Source organism: Tiliqua scincoides, chromosome 2 (assembly GCF_035046505.1).
Source record: "Tiliqua scincoides isolate rTilSci1 chromosome 2, rTilSci1.hap2, whole genome shotgun sequence".
NCBI classification, from domain to species: Eukaryota; Metazoa; Chordata; class Lepidosauria; order Squamata; family Scincidae; genus Tiliqua; species Tiliqua scincoides.
Window position 1 is genome coordinate 101,567,959 of NC_089822.1, and position 17,650 is coordinate 101,585,608.

The following is a 17,650-nucleotide window of genomic DNA, read 5'->3' on the forward strand; positions in this document are numbered from 1 at the left end:
GGCATCATGATGGCATGACATCACTGCCCTGAGTGTGAGGGCCTTAAGGTACACCACTGGGTAAGTTGGGCCAACCATCAAGAGTCTTTTCCAGGGGTCCAAGAGACTCAGGAATGAACCTGGGCACATGTGATACTACGAACCCATCTCTCTGTCATCCCCAGAATGATTTTGCACTTCTTTTTAAATGGATTTTCCTCTTCAAAATAAAGCAACATATGAGTGTATAATGAAACAGTTCATGCTGTGCTTTGGAATGCAAAATAGTTATGCAATCCTCCTGAAGATTGTTGGGTATAGGTAGACATTGTTCAAATCAATGGAACTATGTCAATGAATTGCATGTGTAGATAGGGTCTTATTGGCTTGAACAAAGTAGCCCCAAGACCTCCACCTATCAGTTGATGGTTAGTACCAACTGTGTCATCAGAGTGGGCATTCTTGTGCAACTGACATTCTAGCGTGAAATCTGCAGTGCTGACTGTGAGAACTCTGATTGTTTTGTGCATCTGCAGGAAATGAGGTGATTGCTGTGGACTGGAAAGGGCTGAAAGATGTGGACCAGATCAATATGGACAGCACCAGCTCGCTTCACGGCAGCAGCATCCATCGGCCCTCCACTGAGGTGAGCATTCATTTCAGGTTCACAGAGGAGAGTAATAGAGAGAACTCTCTGGCTTACGTCAGAATGCTTCTCCATGTTTTATTTGAATTGGGGTTTTTTTGTCTCAGCTTTTCAGAAGTGGCTTATTTAGGTGCAGAAGGAGAGCTCTGTTGAAGCCCTTATTTTGAGGTCCAGCAGATGTCATAAAAGAATTTCTTAAAAGAGTTTCATAAAAGAAGTCAAGATGTCATAAAATAATTTCTGCTTGAAAAATGGAAGCAAACTGAAGATGGCAGCACCACAAATCAAAAGCAGCAATAGAACCCTGCAGATGCAAGAGACAAATGTGCAGGGAAGTGTCAAATAATAATCTCAGCATGTTTCCTGCATGCGGTCTTCATTGGGGACAGAAAATACAGACTGTTGGCATATACATTAACTGTTTCTTACAGCCATTCTTGTGGGAGGTTGCCTTCGTTTGGAGCTGGCTCTGTAAGAAAAGATATATGCCAATGTTTGCTGTACCCCCGATGAACAGCACATACTCAAAACATGTTGGGACAGTTATATGATCCTTCACAATACATTTCTCTCTTCACACACACACCCTGAAGAGCATATTTACATAGTCAACTACTTGAATTAAAGTAGCAGGAGCCATTTAAGATTTGCCTACTGCTTGTATGAACAACTGCAATGAACCCAATACTGCCAAACAAATTAAAACATTGAAAAGATAGTAACTTGAGCCTACAGAATTGAACATAGCATTGAATTGCTATGGAAACAAAGTGGTTTTAAAGTGCAGGAAAAAACAAATGAACACTGCAAGGAACCATTAAACATTTGCTTACTCATGAGTAAATGTAAACATGTAGCTCAGTTTCGCTTTCCATAGGGTTCAATACATTTATCAGCTTGGAGGAAGGGACTTTCTTCTTGAGTGTTTTTGGAGCCTATGTTCAACGGATCAGGGCCATTCTGGTGGCAGTGCATTCCTCTCAGCCTGTCCTTTCCAATGGACCAGGGCATGGTCACCTACTCAGGAGTAAATGCACACTGTGGCTCAGTTTCACTTTTCGTAGAGCTCCATGCATTTCCCGTGACAGCTTCTGAGCATGCTCAGAAGACTCTACAGCCAGTTCAAGCAAGAGAACTCTGAGGGACTTACGGGCTTAGAAACACAGTCAGAAGCACTCGGGTTGATCCACAGATTTTCCGAAGCATCTTTAATAGGTACATGGTAGTGTTGTTTCGTTAATTGAGCTGGATATTGTGTCTTGTTGTTTTATAAGCCCAATTTCGTGTTCTGGCGGTGTTATTTCGTTTTTGCCATTTTGGAGTGCTGCTACTAATGAGATTCTAGAAATACAAACATTTGTAAAACATTTCCACTGAGTTCTATGAAGCGGCACCCAGGGCAAACCTCAGTTTTAACTATTTGCCCAGTGTGTAAGGTAGGCACTGGCAACACTGAAACCACTTGAAGAATTCTTTATAGAAACGTGCCTTGCTATGCCTAGCCAGGGAAGATGTGCAATCACAACCAAATCCCTGCCATTTGATTACTAGGTAGTGATTTCTTCATAGCTTTTTGTTGTTTGGCAGCTGCTTCAACATCCATAATTTTCTGTGTGTGAATTATCTAGCCCAGGAGTGTCCAAACATTTTGGCAGGAGGGCCACATCATCTCTCGGGCACTGTGTCGGGGAACGGGGGAAAAAAAGAATTAATTTACATTTAAAAGTTGAATAAATTTACATAAATGAAGTTATTAGAGATGGCACTTATATGAATGAATAAAGGTCTTGCAGTAGCTCAAGGCCTATGAAAGGCCTTGCACAAAGCAATGCCAGCCTTTCCTCCTCTGCCACTGCTGGATCACAGATGTGAAACAGCAAGTAGCGGAGGGAGTCCTTGTTCTACAGCTCAGGTGAGAGGTCAAATAGTCGTCCTCATGCTGAGAGCAGATGTATCGGGCCAGCATGGGCTCCAGCAAGTCTCTGGAGGACCAGAGGCTCATTGGAGACTGAGGGCTCCCTGAGGGCCTGATTGGGAGCCCCCGAGGGCCGCAAGTGGCCCCCGGGCCGGGGTTTGGGCACCCCTGATCTAGCCAATAAGATTCAGTCAATTCAGTCTGATGAGACCTTTGATCTTTCAACAGATCAAAGCTATTTTTATTCAAATATACCACATTGTTTTCTACAAAGGTCCTACAATTTTACACATTAAAAAATGCAAATAAGTTGCAAGTCTCATTTCAATACTTCCTTTAGGATGTGACTCCAGAAACCTCTCACTTTGTGAGATGCTTTTTTATATCAACAGGAGAATCTCAGTATGTCACCTTGTGCGCCAACTGGGGTGGCTGGAGCACTAGTCCAGTCAATGCCATCTTACGATGCTACTAAACTTCCCAGCAGCATCTTCTTGTCAACCGTTGGAGACCGACTGTTGAATTAGATGATTCCTTAGTCTGATGCAGCATAGGCAGAGCAGAGGCCCATCTATTTTCACATACTAATGCATATTTCACATACTAATAGACTAATACTGCCTACTTTGGCTTCAGACTCTCAAGTGAGGTCTTTCTTAGCCTTGCTATCCTCTTTACTTGACATCTTCTACATTCAAAGTATGTGCTCAGCCACTGAGCAATGCCTCTTTGTAATCGTTCTGTACCAAAATTTTATGTACAGCACACAGCACAATTAACTAGACAAATGCCCTGGTTCAATAAGGAGCTCTCCAAAAGTACAAACGAAGCTGCCTTCTGCTGAGTCAGAACATTGGCTCATCTAGATCACTGTGGTCTACACAAGGGGTGGCCAATCCGCAGCACGTCATGTGCCACTTTTTATGTTCAGAATTTTTGAATGTGCCACTCTACTGTCTCTGGCTGCATTTCTGCTGTGTGTTGCTCAACCAGGACACCCCATGCTGTTGAGAGAGCATGGGGCCTGGTGCCAAAAGGGTCTTTTGGAATAACAGGATGAAGCATGTTGGTTTAGCCAACGCTAAACCAACATGCTTCATCCTGTTATTCCAAAAGACCCTTCAGTGACCTGGGCAAAACTTCCATGCCCAACCGTGCGGACTGGATCGGTGTGAAGGCTACTGCCAAACTGGGGCTAGTTCTGGCTGGTTGACTTTGGGTTACCTGCGCACATGGCATGCTGGGGCGCTATTTCCCCTGCTCAGCATTTGGCATGGGCAACTGGTGGCTGACCTGTGCTTGCCCCAGCTCGGTGGCAGCCTTCATGCCAAGCCAGTGGCGTAGCTAATGATTGTGCAGCCCGGTGCCAAGTTCAGGATGTTGCCCCGGAAGTGATGTCACAACCAGAAGTGACGTTGCACCTGGGCTTTTTAAAAAGTGAAAGTTGGGAGGAACCCGCCTCCTTCCCCCAGCGGCTCACCACTCACTTGCTCTGCTGCCTTCCCCCAGTGGCATAGCTAAGGCATATATCTGTTACATGGGGTCAAAGATTTTGCAGCCCCCCCGCATGACAAAATCAAATCTAATTAAGTAAATAAATAAAAAGATATTGAGTCTATGCTGTATTATAGTAGCATCTCATTGGGACTCAGAACAATCTGTCTCATAGGTCAGTTTGGAGTTAAGCAATCCACTTTTTGTTCCACAATGCAGTTGTGTTTTCATTTTCTGGTTAATTGGCCATTTCTTTTGATAGAATACAGATATTCCAGTGCAGTTTGTTGCATTGTATTCTGCATTAAATTACCTTTCCAATGATATATAACATGATGGTCATACATACCAAGATTTTCACAATTTTGGTCACTAGAGTCAAGCTCAACTTGTTGCCCCCCTAAAGCTTGATGCCCGGTGCAACTGCCATTCCCTGCACCCCCTTAGCTACGCCACTGTGCCAAGCCAGTCCTCACAGTCGGGTGCCAAGACTGCACCTAGGTCACCAACAGGAGAATCAGTGTGCTATTTGGAAAGTGACCACATGCCACTAGTGGCACACATACTATGGGTTGACCACCCCTGGTCTACTGATAGCAGCTCTGCAGAGTTTCAGATAGGGATATTTACCAACCAAGAACTAAACCTGGGACCTGCAAAGATGTTCTCTACCACTAAACTGCAGCCCCTCCTCCCTAAGAAACATAGCTCTCTAATAGGGAATTGAACCCTGGTTCTCCTGCGTGACAACAGGAATACTCTCCACTAACCAAATAGATATGTGCATGTGCACCACTTTCTGGATTGGGATAAATCGAATGCAGTCCCCTCTGCTTTGCTTTGAGTGAGATGCACATTCTGATATGCTTTCAAATCTGCATCTTGGTTCCAGTTCTCATGTAACTCATCAGAGAACAATGGCTTGTTCAGAGCTGGATTTAGGTTTACAGGCTTGTGAATTAGACATATGAAAGAAAGCAAGAGGAAGAGAAACAGGTTGATAGGAAAGAAAAAAAAAACATGAGAGGAAAAGGTATTTCTTAAAGTGTAGACAGATGGAGCAGAGCAGATACCGGGAGGTAAGGCAATCTAGGAGCCACAAGAGAAAATGGATGAATAACAAAACAGAGGAAAACTGGGAACAAAAATTAGAACCAGCGGAACAAAAGGAAGGAAGGAATGTAGAAAGACAAAGTAGTGGGGGGAGGCATCTCTAGCCCTGAGCTTCAAAAAGCACTGTATTCTATAACCCTGTATGCACTTAATCATCATCACTGTTATGAATAAGCTTTTCATCTCAAACAGTCATCCTCTCTGAATATATGTCGACTGATGTTGGAGTTTTGGTGTTACGCCACAAAAGGAAGGAGTTTAAACTTCATGGGGCTCATGTCCCAGAAGAGCTAGCTGTTTTCTGCCGGTCTCTCTCTATTTTTTTTTCCTTCCCCCTTTCTCTCTCTGTGCAGCCATGATTTGTTACATAAAGATGTTGGCCATTGGAAGGGAACTGAACTGGGGCATTCTCTACCAAATGAAAGCAGATGTCCTTACAGGTCAAATTAAATTAGTAACCCCTTTATATGGGAATGCGTTGTTATCACTAGAGGCAGCTCCTAGAAAGAGATACACATAACCCATATAGAGAGGTGATGCTGATATGATTGCTTTCTGTCTTCACAGCAAACACGGACAGATTTCTCCTGGGATGGCATTAATGTGAGTACAACCTCATCCACTCAGGCATTCTTTCATAAGCTTCTTGTGTGGGAGTCTTGCCTTGACAGGCTGCCAAAGAATTGGTCTTGGTGCATATCTGGGGCTCATATTGCCACTGATGGATTTTGGATTACATGTGAGGATGAACAAATACCCCACTCCTGGCCCAAGTCTGTTCAATTCTGGGAACATTGAACTGACTACCTGGCCATTTGCTGAACATCCAAAACTTTTATTCAGTTTTCCCAGATTAATTATAAGTTGACCCTGTAACTCTTCCACTGTGGATTGGATGCTCCTCCGACCCACCCCCAACCCCTGTTGTGTAAAAGTTACCCAGATGCAGGGAAGCAGTGGACACAGGGCTCTATTTGTGAGTGCTGGCTGTGCCCATCTGCTACCTGAAGCAGCCCACCCTGTCTCACCCCATAGCTAGGCCAGCCCTGTATGAATCCTTGCAGAGACATTATTTTCTCCTACCCTTGATCACTTAGGGTAAGGCTGGAAAAACATGATAGTCTTTTCCGAAGGGTTCAAAGTAATGTGGAAGAGGGGTTCTTGCTCATGGTGTGCAAACTCACCCCCCCTTTTTTGTCTCTAGGAAACAGCTTTGGCTATGTTTGTATTGACTCAAAATCCTGTTTGACCTGAGTCCCAGGCTTGTGTATGCTCACCCTGAGAAACAAAACTTGATTCAAGCCACTTGGCTCTTAAGAAGATTTCTCTTGACTCCAGCCACAGCCTGTACTGTCTCATTTTCATACAGTCTATCTCTGAAAATAGTGTGAGGAGCTGGTTCAACCTATATTTCATATCATTGATTGTTCCTGGTTTTTGATACACTTGTATTTTACCCCCACAAATACGTTATATATGTCATAAAGAATCCCAAAGCTTCATCCAATTATTTTGTGCAAATTTCTCAAGGCATTCCATGATATCCAAAACATAGATTCATCTTTCCTCCTTTGTTATCAAAGGATTTTCCTTTTGGGGAGCAAAATGCAAACTGATTTTTGGGCATATGCACTAGACCAGGAAAGGAAAAGATTGTTTTTGAATGTGTGTAATTCCAGCAGTTCACCTTCCCATGGAGTCTTCTCATGGTCACTCCTACAGCTCTTTTTCTACTGGTTTCCATGTGTTTGGTACAGAATTCCACAGATGTGGGTGTGGGTTGTTTTTTAAAACACATATTTGTTTTTATTCTGACAATATTTAATGCACAACCACCTGTTATAAAAAAGATGAAACTGCTGCTGAAAACGATTATCATTCTACTCTTAGTACTAGGAGACAAAAAAGACACTGATCCAGAATACCCTTAGCTTTGCCCTTAAAAGTACCTTTCTGGCTGCATTCCTGATCTCCTCATTGATATCTGCATTCAGACTCAGATTGGATGCAGTCCAGGTGAATCTTCTGTTCCCATTCCTCTCATCTTACTTGCATTCAAAAAGATAAATGCAGACCTGTTTGTCTCTTTTTCTTTTTGCCCTATCTTTAATTTTCAGTTTAACAAATTTCTGGCAGAAACATTCCAACCAGCAAGCAAATGTAACTGAACATACTCAGGCTGGCCCAAGACATTTTGATCTTTGACTCAGAATGTCCAAAATGCACCCCCTACCCCACAATAGTTCCCTTTCTCATTTTTTTCATCTATGCTTAATCACATATAGGTTTACATTTGTTAATTTTCTGACTTTATTTCTTCCTTCTCCTTCAGTTTTCTTCTGCTTTCCATTTCTTTGTCCAGACTGGAGTTTCTTGTAACTTCCCTCTTTTCACCTTTTTTCACCCTACCTTTCATTCCTTTACTTAATCTCTCTTTGCAGCTCTCCATGGAAGATACAACTTCCATCCTCCCCAAGCTGAAGCGAAACTCCAATGCATATGGAATCGGAGCTCTTGCTAAATCATCTTTCTCTGGTGAGGATCTCAAACCCTTGGACTGTTCAACTTTACTGTCCTGCTTCTGTCTCGGACCTAAATCTCAACCAAATACTCTATGTCTTGATGTTCTATTTACCTGATGTGATTTCATTAGCCATCTGAGTTCCAGGCTTGAGTGCCACATGTTCATCAGGTTCCATTCATAGCATCCCCTAACCCCTGGAACTGCTTCACACAGTTATCCTTTCCCCAGTTAATGTACATGTTGGAAAAGGTAGGTATCTCATAATGTCTGAGAGCAGAACACCACCCCTTCACCAGCAACACTCATTGAGAGGACGCTTTAGTGAGGCAAAAAAGGCATGTATGTCACATTTCACACATTACAGGGTATGTATTTCTGCCAGTACTGGTATTTTTCTGATATGAATTTGAAGGATTCTCATTTATCTTAGGTCTGGCCTAAGATGGTCTTTTAGGGGTGTTTCTAGAAATAGCCCCCTGGTCTCTGAAGTTCTTATCCAGTACCAAGGAAAGGGAACAAGTGGCAGAGTGAACCATCAGTAAAACTACCAAATGATAAGTGGAGCCCCCTTGTGTAATCTTTAATATTGAAAAACTCTGGGCAATATATGACCTAGCATTTTACTAGCAACTTCTAGATAATGAAAGCACCGGCTTAGTCTTCCCAGCACCTAAAGGCAAATTAAATAATTTTAGTTTAGATTATTGCCCATTCCTAATTTTTGTGAACGTGTTTCGGGAGCTCTATCCCAAATAAGCAGAAAATATATCCTAAACAAAGTTTGTCCACATGCTGATTTTTCTCTTTAAAGTGGTGAGTGGTTGCACTGTCCATAGTAGTTTGTCAGATTAAAAAAGTCACAGCCGTATGCTTTGTTTTCTGACCATATGTTTCCTGAGTGAGGAAATTCATGCAAAAGAAGGCGAATCTACAGTATATGGGAACTGTATGGAGTGGGGTAAAAGGAGACCCACCCTAGGATGATGTGAGCAATGACCCTGGGACTGTATAATAGCCCCTTCTTGTTTTGTAATGTCTGGCGCCTTAGGGATATCGCGCAGCATGAAGGATCACGTCACTAAGCCCACTGCCATGGGCCAAGGTCGTGTCGCACACATGATCGAGTGGCAGGGCTGGGGCCAAGGCAGCGGCCAGCAGCATACTCATGAAACAGTGCGGAAGGATGCGGATGCTTACTCTGACCTGAGTGATGGAGAGAAGGAGGCTCGGTTCCTTGCAGGTATGTTGCTGCTCACTTTGAACTCATCAATCTCGGGTTCCTTGATGGGGATGAGGGGAAAAGAGTTAGGGCTGTGTTGGGTGAAGGAGGGGCTTTTTGAAAGTTTGAAAAACTTCTCTGAAAGGGGAAGCCTGGCTAGGTGGCAGTTGGAAGAAAGAGGGGCAATCCTGGCCCTTATGTCAGTGCTTTCCAGCACTGACATAAGGCCAATGCAGCTCAGAGGTAAGGGAACAAACATTCCCTCACTTTGAGGAGGCTTCCATGAGTGACACCCAACTGCAGGATGCAGCACATGTCCCATTGGCACCACTATGCCAGTGCTGGAAAGCACTGACATAAGGGGTTAGGATTGTGCCCTCAGTTGGTCATCCAGGAAGAGAGTCAGTTACTGGGTCCTGGGGAAGAGGAGTTTGTTGCTGTGAAGGAAGGAAAGGGTTTTTCCCCCACTTACCTATTTACTTAACTTTCTGATCTTTTCCATTTTACCTTTCTTCTCTAGATCCTTGTTTTGTTTCAAATTATCATCAGATGTTTTGTTTATTTCTGGTCTGATTGGCTAGGTCTCTGTCTCCCTAGCAAAGCGACAAAAATTCTGGCTGGGTTTTTAGGAATTTTTGTAACAACTGTATGGCTTGACTGGATTGCTTGAGTTGCCTGGATGCTTTTATTCTGAGCTCCCCTTCCCTTTGCTTGCAACCTGCTCTGGATTGCATAAGTGGATCGCAGGCAGAGGCTGATGATGGTGGTTCTGCCTTTTGGGAGTGAGACTGGGAGTTAATTACCATTTGCTCCTCTCCAGCTTTCTGATTGTTGGACAAAGTAGAAGTAGCTCAAGAGGCTCTTCAGAGAAGACAACCATGCTGGAGGAAAGCCTCAGGGCACGTTTTCATGTCCCATATTTTCACGGCCGGACCACACTTTATAGAAAACATGGAAATGTCTTGCAAAAAAGTAGTCCCCCCTTGACTCCACATCATTGGCTACCACCGGTGAGGGTGGGAAAATACTTGATGTAATGATGATATCAAGACACAGGAAAATTACACTATGGTGAGCTCCCATATTCACACATTCTGTGTCCACAGATTCACTGATCCATGGATCAGGTCCCCGGGGCCCCCCCATGTGCCCCTAGTGCACACCCCCTCTGGAGGCGAGGGGCCTCCTGTTGCCTTGTAAGGCATTTAAAATGTCATCCGGTTTTATGAAAAACCGGAAGTGGCTTTTTTAAATTGAGAGGCTTGGTCTGTGCCCGGCAGAGGCCATGGAAATCTGTCCATGGCCTCTGCTGGGCTTAGAGGACCCTCTAGAGCAGCGCTCCTCTTGCCTCTGGAGGTTAGGGAACATTTTCTGGTATCCACTGTTTCAGTTAACCACGGGGGGGGGTTCTGGAACAGAAACCCTACGGATACAGGGGCGTGCCAATTTGCAACAAAGGGAGGAAGAGGAAGATTGATAACAGGACTTTCTCTGTAGCTCTCAGATTTCCCACCCCTGTCACTTTTCTGTGTTTCTCACTAGCGTGTAGTAATCAATGCTTAATGAGTAGTTGAAGGGTTTAATTTCTTTCTCCACTTTTTGAAATGCATGGTTTTCAAACATTGGTGATTACAGGTTTACAATCAGAGCATAGCAGCTGTACTGGGTTAGAAATCAAAAATGGCCAATTCTTGTGATCAAAAATTCTGATAACTGGGCGGGGGCTGCAAGGCATACCACTCGGTGTCCTGAGATGAGGGGGTTCCTAGCAGCATTTTTGCTGGATTTCAGGGGTGGAGTCCAACAAAAACACAAAGTGTACAGTTGGAGAAATCTAATATTGTGGAGGTGTAATACAAAAGAGGTGCTGAAACCCCCTTTTTCCACTTGGTAACATTTCCGTGGTCAATTTCTGTTAGAGATAATTGGGCAAAACACAGAGATAGCAGAAGCGCAAACCGGCAGCTGCAGTGTGTGGTGCTCAGAGCACAGGGAAGAATGCCAAAAAAAGGAGGCAAGACCCAGGGAAGTACCAACACCAGAGTCTATTTACAGGCAGTATTTACAGGTAGAAGGCAGTTCCAAAAATCAGCAAGCAGAGGCAGTCCAGCAAACAGTCCAAGTAGTCAGTAAATCAGGTATCCATCCAGCAGAGATTCATGCAGCAACTCACTCCTACAACTCACCCAATGGAGTGTGCTTGTTGGCCATTTATACTCCTGTCAGCCAATGGGAAAGGCCATGACCTCATCCCTAAGGAATGTCATTGCATCATCCTGGGTGGGGATTGCATTAGCTTTTCCCATCTCTCCTTGTTCTGTGCAATGACTCAGCACTTTGCCCTGATTGGTCCTTGCCCCATTGTCTGACAGTTATGCTTACATTTGCTTATACACAGCAGCAGTCTGGTAGGCCTGCCTTATCCAGCCACCAAATTGCCTTGCTGTATGGGGCACATACTGTAACAATTTCTGTAGCAACTGGATTTGTCAGGTTAACACTTGGTCCCCATCAATTAACGCTGACACAGTAGGATTGCTTCTAAATAATTTTATTAGAAGCTTTACAACAGTGAGCCAAGCTTGCAACTGGTTAAATGTTAAGTATTTAAGTATATTCTACAGGAGGTTTGCTCCTTGGTGGGTTTTCCAGATAGTCTTCAGCAGGGGTGTCAAACATAAGGCCCAGATGCATCCTGCAGAAGCTATTTATCTGGCCCCCGGCCTCTCCCAGCACCACCATCAGCTGCTCTCACCTGTTGAGGTGTCACTGCTGAAATATCACCGCATGATATTTGGGCTCTCCCATGTTTTGCAAATATGGTCAAGATTTGCGTATTTTCTCTTCTGACATTTGCAGCTAATGATGTCCTAAGTGAAGAAAATGTGCTAATTTCTGGTCCTGACCTGTTTAATGGCATCACTTCCTGCTCAATGACATCACTTCCATCCCTCAGCAGGCATCATGAATGCAGTGTCACCAGCTGTATGAAACAAGTTGGACACCCCTGTTGAATGCTTCCCCTGTACCTCAGCTCATGCCAAAGCCTCTGACCATCAGTTTGCCTTTGAGAAACTGTCTCTCACCCCATCATTCTTTTTCCAACTTCCCTTTTAACTGCTTTTCCCAACACATGAAGTTCTCCTTTCGTGAAATGTCTCCCTGCTTCTCTAATCCCTTCCTGCTTCCTGGATACACAACATCGATGCTGTACCCCACTGTCCCCTGGCGCCATAGTGGGCAACCGGCCACAGTGCGGAACAAACTCAATTTCTCTGCCCCAAAAGCACATCGCTCCCACCACAAGATCTTGCCTGAGCCTAGATTGCTAAAGTCAGGACAAAATAAGGTGTCTCTCGTAGTGTCCCTTTACCTGCCACCCAATTGTTCCGTTCCTTCACAAATCCCCCCACATACACTCTCTTGATGGGGAGGGGGCGACAAAAGTCATCTTTGCCATTTACTCTTCGGACCTCAAAATGGTCAGACTGGCTTTTCTGTGTTTGGCCGGTTGGCAATCTCTGTTCTGGAGAGCAAGAGTGTGACATGGCCTCAGAGTGGGGGACTATGTAACTGAAGAGATCAACTTTTTATTGCTTGCAGAATCACAGAAGAGTGGAGATACACAGCTGGGCCAGGTGGTACAGCTGAGGCACTAATCAGGTTTCAAGTCTGTTTCTCATGGAGACATGGTGTGAATGATAAGGCGTCTGAGAGACAGGAATGAAGCAGTGAGTTGGGCAGAGGGGCAGCAGCTACTTCATTCACTTTTGTCTGTAATGCAGGGGTGATGCAGCAATTTGCAATCTCAGAAGCCACCCTAATGGCATGGTCTTCCATGGATGGCGAGGATGTGAGTGTCAACTCCAATCAGGAGAACCAAGCTGGCAATTACAATGGGAACTACCAGGAGATGATGGAGAATCAGGGTGAGTCCTTTTGGTCTTCTAGGAGGAGGTGGGGAACAGGTAGGTGCATAAAGAAACAGGGAAGCTGGTCCAAGCCTTGTCTTTCACAGGGAGGCCAAGGTTGCACCGGTTTGGGGAAGGGGAACCCCAGCTATTGCACCACTGACACCAGAGTTCATTGGCCATCATTGGGACTGGCGATCAAGCTCTGCTTTTAGGACATCCTCTTTTAGGGTATCTGCTCACTCACTTTTCCTCTTGCTGGTGTAACATAAAGACTTACAGTATGAGTTGTGAGTCAGGAAATCTCTAGTTTAAATTTCACATCAGCCATGAAAACATTAAATGTCCTTAAGCAAGCAACTATTCTTGCTCAGTCTCTGCTCCACCAACCCCCAGCTCTCTGATATGGGGAAAAAAATAATACTTGTCTCTGCTATTATTATTAATAGTTGTTGTTGTTTGGTCCTGGGTGGTGCGCTTGCCTCCCTGGGGTGTCAGGCTCACCGAGGTCCACAAGAGGTCACGGCAGCCAGGCAATGGAGGCAGCTTCCCCCTTTGCAGGTCCAGAGCAATAGGCCTCAGATAGGCTATGGAGGAAGGGGGTTGCTTCACCCTTATCCTTCTCCCTGCTCATGGCTCCTTGTAAACTCACAGGCCGGCCAGCCTCCTCACCACCACTCTCGTTCATCCCTGGACTGCTCCTGCCATGTAAAGGGTTTTGCTGGTCCCCACTGGCCCCGCCCCTTCCTCCTTCCCTGAAGTCCGTTGCAGGATCCTGCCCCCCTTCTCCCCCTTACTCCCACGGAGCCTCTATTCCTTCTTGTATTCTCCCCACGTTGCCTCTCTCTTCTAAAACCTTGGCCCCAGCCATGGCTGATGTGCAGCTGTGTGCAGCTTCCCTTGGCTGTGGGCCCTGCTGCAGGGGCTCTGCAGACTTTTTGGAGGTGCTGCCAGCCAGGAGGAGTATCACTGCCCCCTGGGATGCCTCTGACCAGCCGTGTCCCCAGCTGGGACCCAGACATAGCAGCAGCAGAAGTGCATGATGTTTTGTTATTTCTGTGACCACTGCTGTCCTCAACTCTGAGTTTGGGCTTCAAATCTGTCACCAAGGCTTACAGTTGATGGGCAGCCCAGTCCTATACAGTCCTATAATCGTCTCCTGGCATGCTAGCTATATATTGTGATTTGGGGGGGGGGTGTCTGGAAGAGCAATCAGACATGTGGGCCCCACCTGCAATCTGAAATGATCTAGTCCAGACCACGTTTCCCACTTTGATGAGGATGAGGCTTTGGCGGCCACTATTGACGGAGTCTAGTAGGCAGTCTGCACAATTCCCCACAGGCAGGGTTTGATGAACCTAAGGGACTTGCCTTCCTGCTTCCCCAGGCTTCTTGCTTCATCTCCTCTACTCTGCAGCTTGACCTTCACTGATTGTCCAAAATCATCTTCTGCTTTCCTCACTGTTGTGTGTTCTCATCTTCCTTCTCTGCAGATCAACTGACTCAGGCCCAATATGACAACTGGCCTCACTCCTATGTCTCACAAGGCATGTACTGCCTGGGTTCATCCGAGGCCTGGGAGACCAGTGACCAGTCCCTCATTGCCTCCCCAGCTGCCGGCTCTTACCTTGGTCAGAATTTTGAAGAGTCCCAGTCCAACCTGCAAGAGAGTGTCTTGATCCAGAACAACCTTATCCAGCAGCATCAATTGTTGCAGCTGCAGCAGCAGCAGCAGCAGCAACTGCAGCAGCAGCAGCAGCAACAACAACTGCAACAAACCCTCCTTCCAAATACTGGCCTTGTGGATGTTTGGCCTGCTCAGACACTTCCTGGTGGAGGTGGCAGTGCTGAGTCCAGCACCTTTGTGGGAGTTCACACAGAGGAGGAAGGGAATCCCTTGCTGGAGAAGGCACCCCTACTGAACAAGAAGCCCTCACCAGAGGAGGACGATGTTGTGTGCCGGGACCTGGAGTCCCTTTCGCCCCGGGAGGAACCAGAGCCTGCTGCCCTCAGCCGCAAGGTCTCCGACGTGACCTCATCTGGGGTGCAGTCTTTTGACGAAGAGGACGGTGAAGCCAACAACTGATGCTGCCATTGAGGAACCCTTTGCCATTATGCATGGGAAACACGGGTGGGGGAAAGTGATAGGGAAGCCCCTCTCCAGCTCCTCAAATACCCAGGCTCACAAGCACACCTGTTTCTTTGCTTTCAGTTTCGTGGGAAGAGTGCTGGGCAATGCCAGTCCCCTTCCCTCCAGACCTACTGCCTTGGGCACACAGGCATAGCTTGCTCAGGGAATGCGAAAAGATGGCGCCACATCACTGGACTTTGCTGGTTGTGGATCCAGATTGTGCTGTTAGAAGGGAGATGAGTTTTTGGACACGGATTTGAGCTCCTATATATTCAGCTCTGAAATAGTGATCAAGAGGATCTCTTCCGTCTGCATTGGCTGTTGAGTTTGAAGCCCTTTGCAGAAATAGACAAAGGTTTTAAACTGAGGTTGGGACGTGGTGGAGTGGGAATAGTGAGGAGGTGTGGCTTTGTGGACAAACCCCTGACCAAAATGGCAGCCCCAGGCCTGCTCGCAAGGTCAGCTTATGGAAGTAAGGTGCTGTTTGGAGAGAAGCTTTTGTTCGGGGCTCAGAGTACCATGATGTGGAGAGATTGATGCACCGAAAGGAGTGGTGAGGCTCTGTGGGTACTGACTGTCCTGTAATGTGAACTGAACTGGTCTGTTGAGTTCAGTCCCAAGCTCATTCCCAAGTACACATGCATTGATCTCTGAGGAAATCCTTTTATGCACCTCTGTCATCAACACTTGCCTAGGAGCTGGAGAGGGTTTTTCTCTCCCCCCCCCCTTTAATACTGAGCACTGCATGCAGGGGAGGGAAAGGGGAGGGGGTTCATCTGCCCTTTTTCTATTTCATGCAGGCACAGAGTCCTCTCTTTCCTTTTTCCAGTTGCATGCAGGGAAGAGATGACCGTGAGCCCAGGGAGGGCAAGCAGACACATACGGCGTCAACGTCACGGATTCCCAGTTTACACAGGGCTTTTGTTGTTGTTGCTTTTTTCTACATTTTTCTATTTCCGGGTAACAGCTCTTTAAGCCGTGGCTAACAGAGGGAAGAGCCTGGGTACCACTGGGGGTGGGCAGTGCTCCTTTCCAAGTATCACCAGGCCTCCGTAGTGCCAAAATGTTGATGAAGCTGAGAGTGGGAAGAGGGCAATTTGCTCTTTCCATTACTTTTTCCTCTCCTTTTGTCTTTTCTAGTTTATTTTTTATGTTGACAATCCTCAGGCCTCATCTCGGCTTGGAATGAGGAAAGGGAAAAATTGGCAGGGGGGAGGGATTATACTTCTTACAGGTACTTTTTTGTGAATGACAAGTCATTGCTTGTGGGCATGTGCTTTGGTCTAGTCTGTCCTTCTCAGTGGCTGCCTTGGCATTACAGGCAAAGGGGGCTTATAAATAAATATTTAAAAAGCGCATTTTTATCCCACGCAATTCTCCAGCTTTTTTTTGTGGAGAATCAAAGGTGGGAGAAAAATGGTTTTAATTTGCTACGGTCAACCAAAACTATATGGTCATTACTGAAGTGGCAGAAGCTTATGTCAAAAAAGACACCAGCCAGAGGTGATATGGTGAAAGGACTTCTTCTTGACATGGCCTGGCTCTGCTTCTCTCTGGAAGTATTTCTCCAAGCCTGATCTCTTCTGTTTGCCCGTTCTTCAAGGGTGGCTTGCCGTTAAGCTGTTTTCTGGGGGGGGGCTGCTTGCTACAAGATCGAGGAATTAACTTTGCTGCAGTGCTTTGCAGCCCATCATTTAGAGGAAGATTTGGGGTCCAGAAGGCAACCTCTAGTTTGTATTCAGATGTCTTCAGGAATAGGGGAGGTGAACAGGACACTTCTGCCCATGCACTTTGGATGAAGAATAGAGGGAGTTCTTCAGTTCCTACATTTCCAGAGCCAGGAGGCCGAGTCTTCCCTCTGTTCTGCACTTTCCTTGGAAATGCTGTTGTGACAATGGACAAGTGCTCAGGCAGGAGTAATCACAGCAGATGCATGAAAAAAGCCCTTTTCTGTCCCTGTTTTCCTTAGCTCTTCCTGGCTCCTCTGGTAGAGGAAGAGCATTGGAGCAATGCTTCTGAGCATTGGGGAGCCAATTTCTCTCCCTCTCTCTGTCTCTCCCTCTCTCCTCAAAAATATGTTTACATGCTACAGTGCCAACCTCTGGAGGCTAAGAGGGTTGGATACAGCACTGCTCCGAATATGAGGGTGAAACCTCATGTTCCTGCATTTATCTTAATTGCTGCGTTTGGCTGTCAGTGTCAGGGAGTGCTGCCAGCAATCACAATGTGGAAACAAGGAAGTGCAGAAGAACCTTCTCTGCAGATGAAAGAATGAATGAGAGTCCAGTGACCCCCCCCCAACGTTTAAGGAGCCTTCAGGATAACCCAAAAGCTTTGGGCTGTACCCAGTGTTGTGGGGGTGGGGGTGGAGATCCAGGCAGCCTGCTGCTTCTTTCCTCCAAACCATTATGCTCCACGTGCCTGTTCAGGACCAGGACTGAACCTGGATGTTTACGGTAATTCTGTTTCAGTGTAAATGTGTCCTGCTGTCATCTTGGCACTCCCTGGACTTGAGACAAGTGGCTCATTCTGTTTAGCTTTGTTATTTTGTTGTCTTTTTTTTTCTAACAAAAGTGCAAGCAATGTGTACATTTGGTACTATCATGAGACACAAACATTTGGGAGATGTATATTTTTCTCTGTATGAGAGATGGTATAGTGAGACATATTACATGGGGAATGAAAAGAATCAGGAAAAGTTGGCTTATTTGGGGAGGA

The 17,650-nt window shown here is 45.8% G+C and overlaps 1 protein-coding gene across 4 annotated transcripts; it reads left to right on the forward strand.

Moving 5' to 3' along the window:
- Positions 1-520: 520 nt before the first annotated feature.
- FAM131B (family with sequence similarity 131 member B) lies at positions 521-14,887 on the forward strand. 4 transcript variants are annotated; one of them, XM_066617588.1, is made up of 7 exons: positions 521-625; positions 5,715-5,750; positions 7,589-7,682; positions 8,720-8,911; positions 12,676-12,819; positions 14,295-14,474; positions 14,613-14,887. In XM_066617588.1, the coding sequence occupies exons 1-7, from the start codon at positions 572-574 to the stop codon at positions 14,885-14,887; spliced, it is 975 nt and encodes a 324-aa protein (XP_066473685.1). In that variant the 5' UTR covers positions 521-571. The 4 variants fall into 4 exon arrangements, with proteins under 4 accessions (XP_066473685.1, XP_066473683.1, XP_066473686.1 ...); XM_066617586.1 differs by having other exon boundaries at positions 14,295-14,887; XM_066617589.1 differs by lacking the exon at positions 5,715-5,750.
- The last annotated feature ends 2,763 nt before the right edge of the window (positions 14,888-17,650 follow it).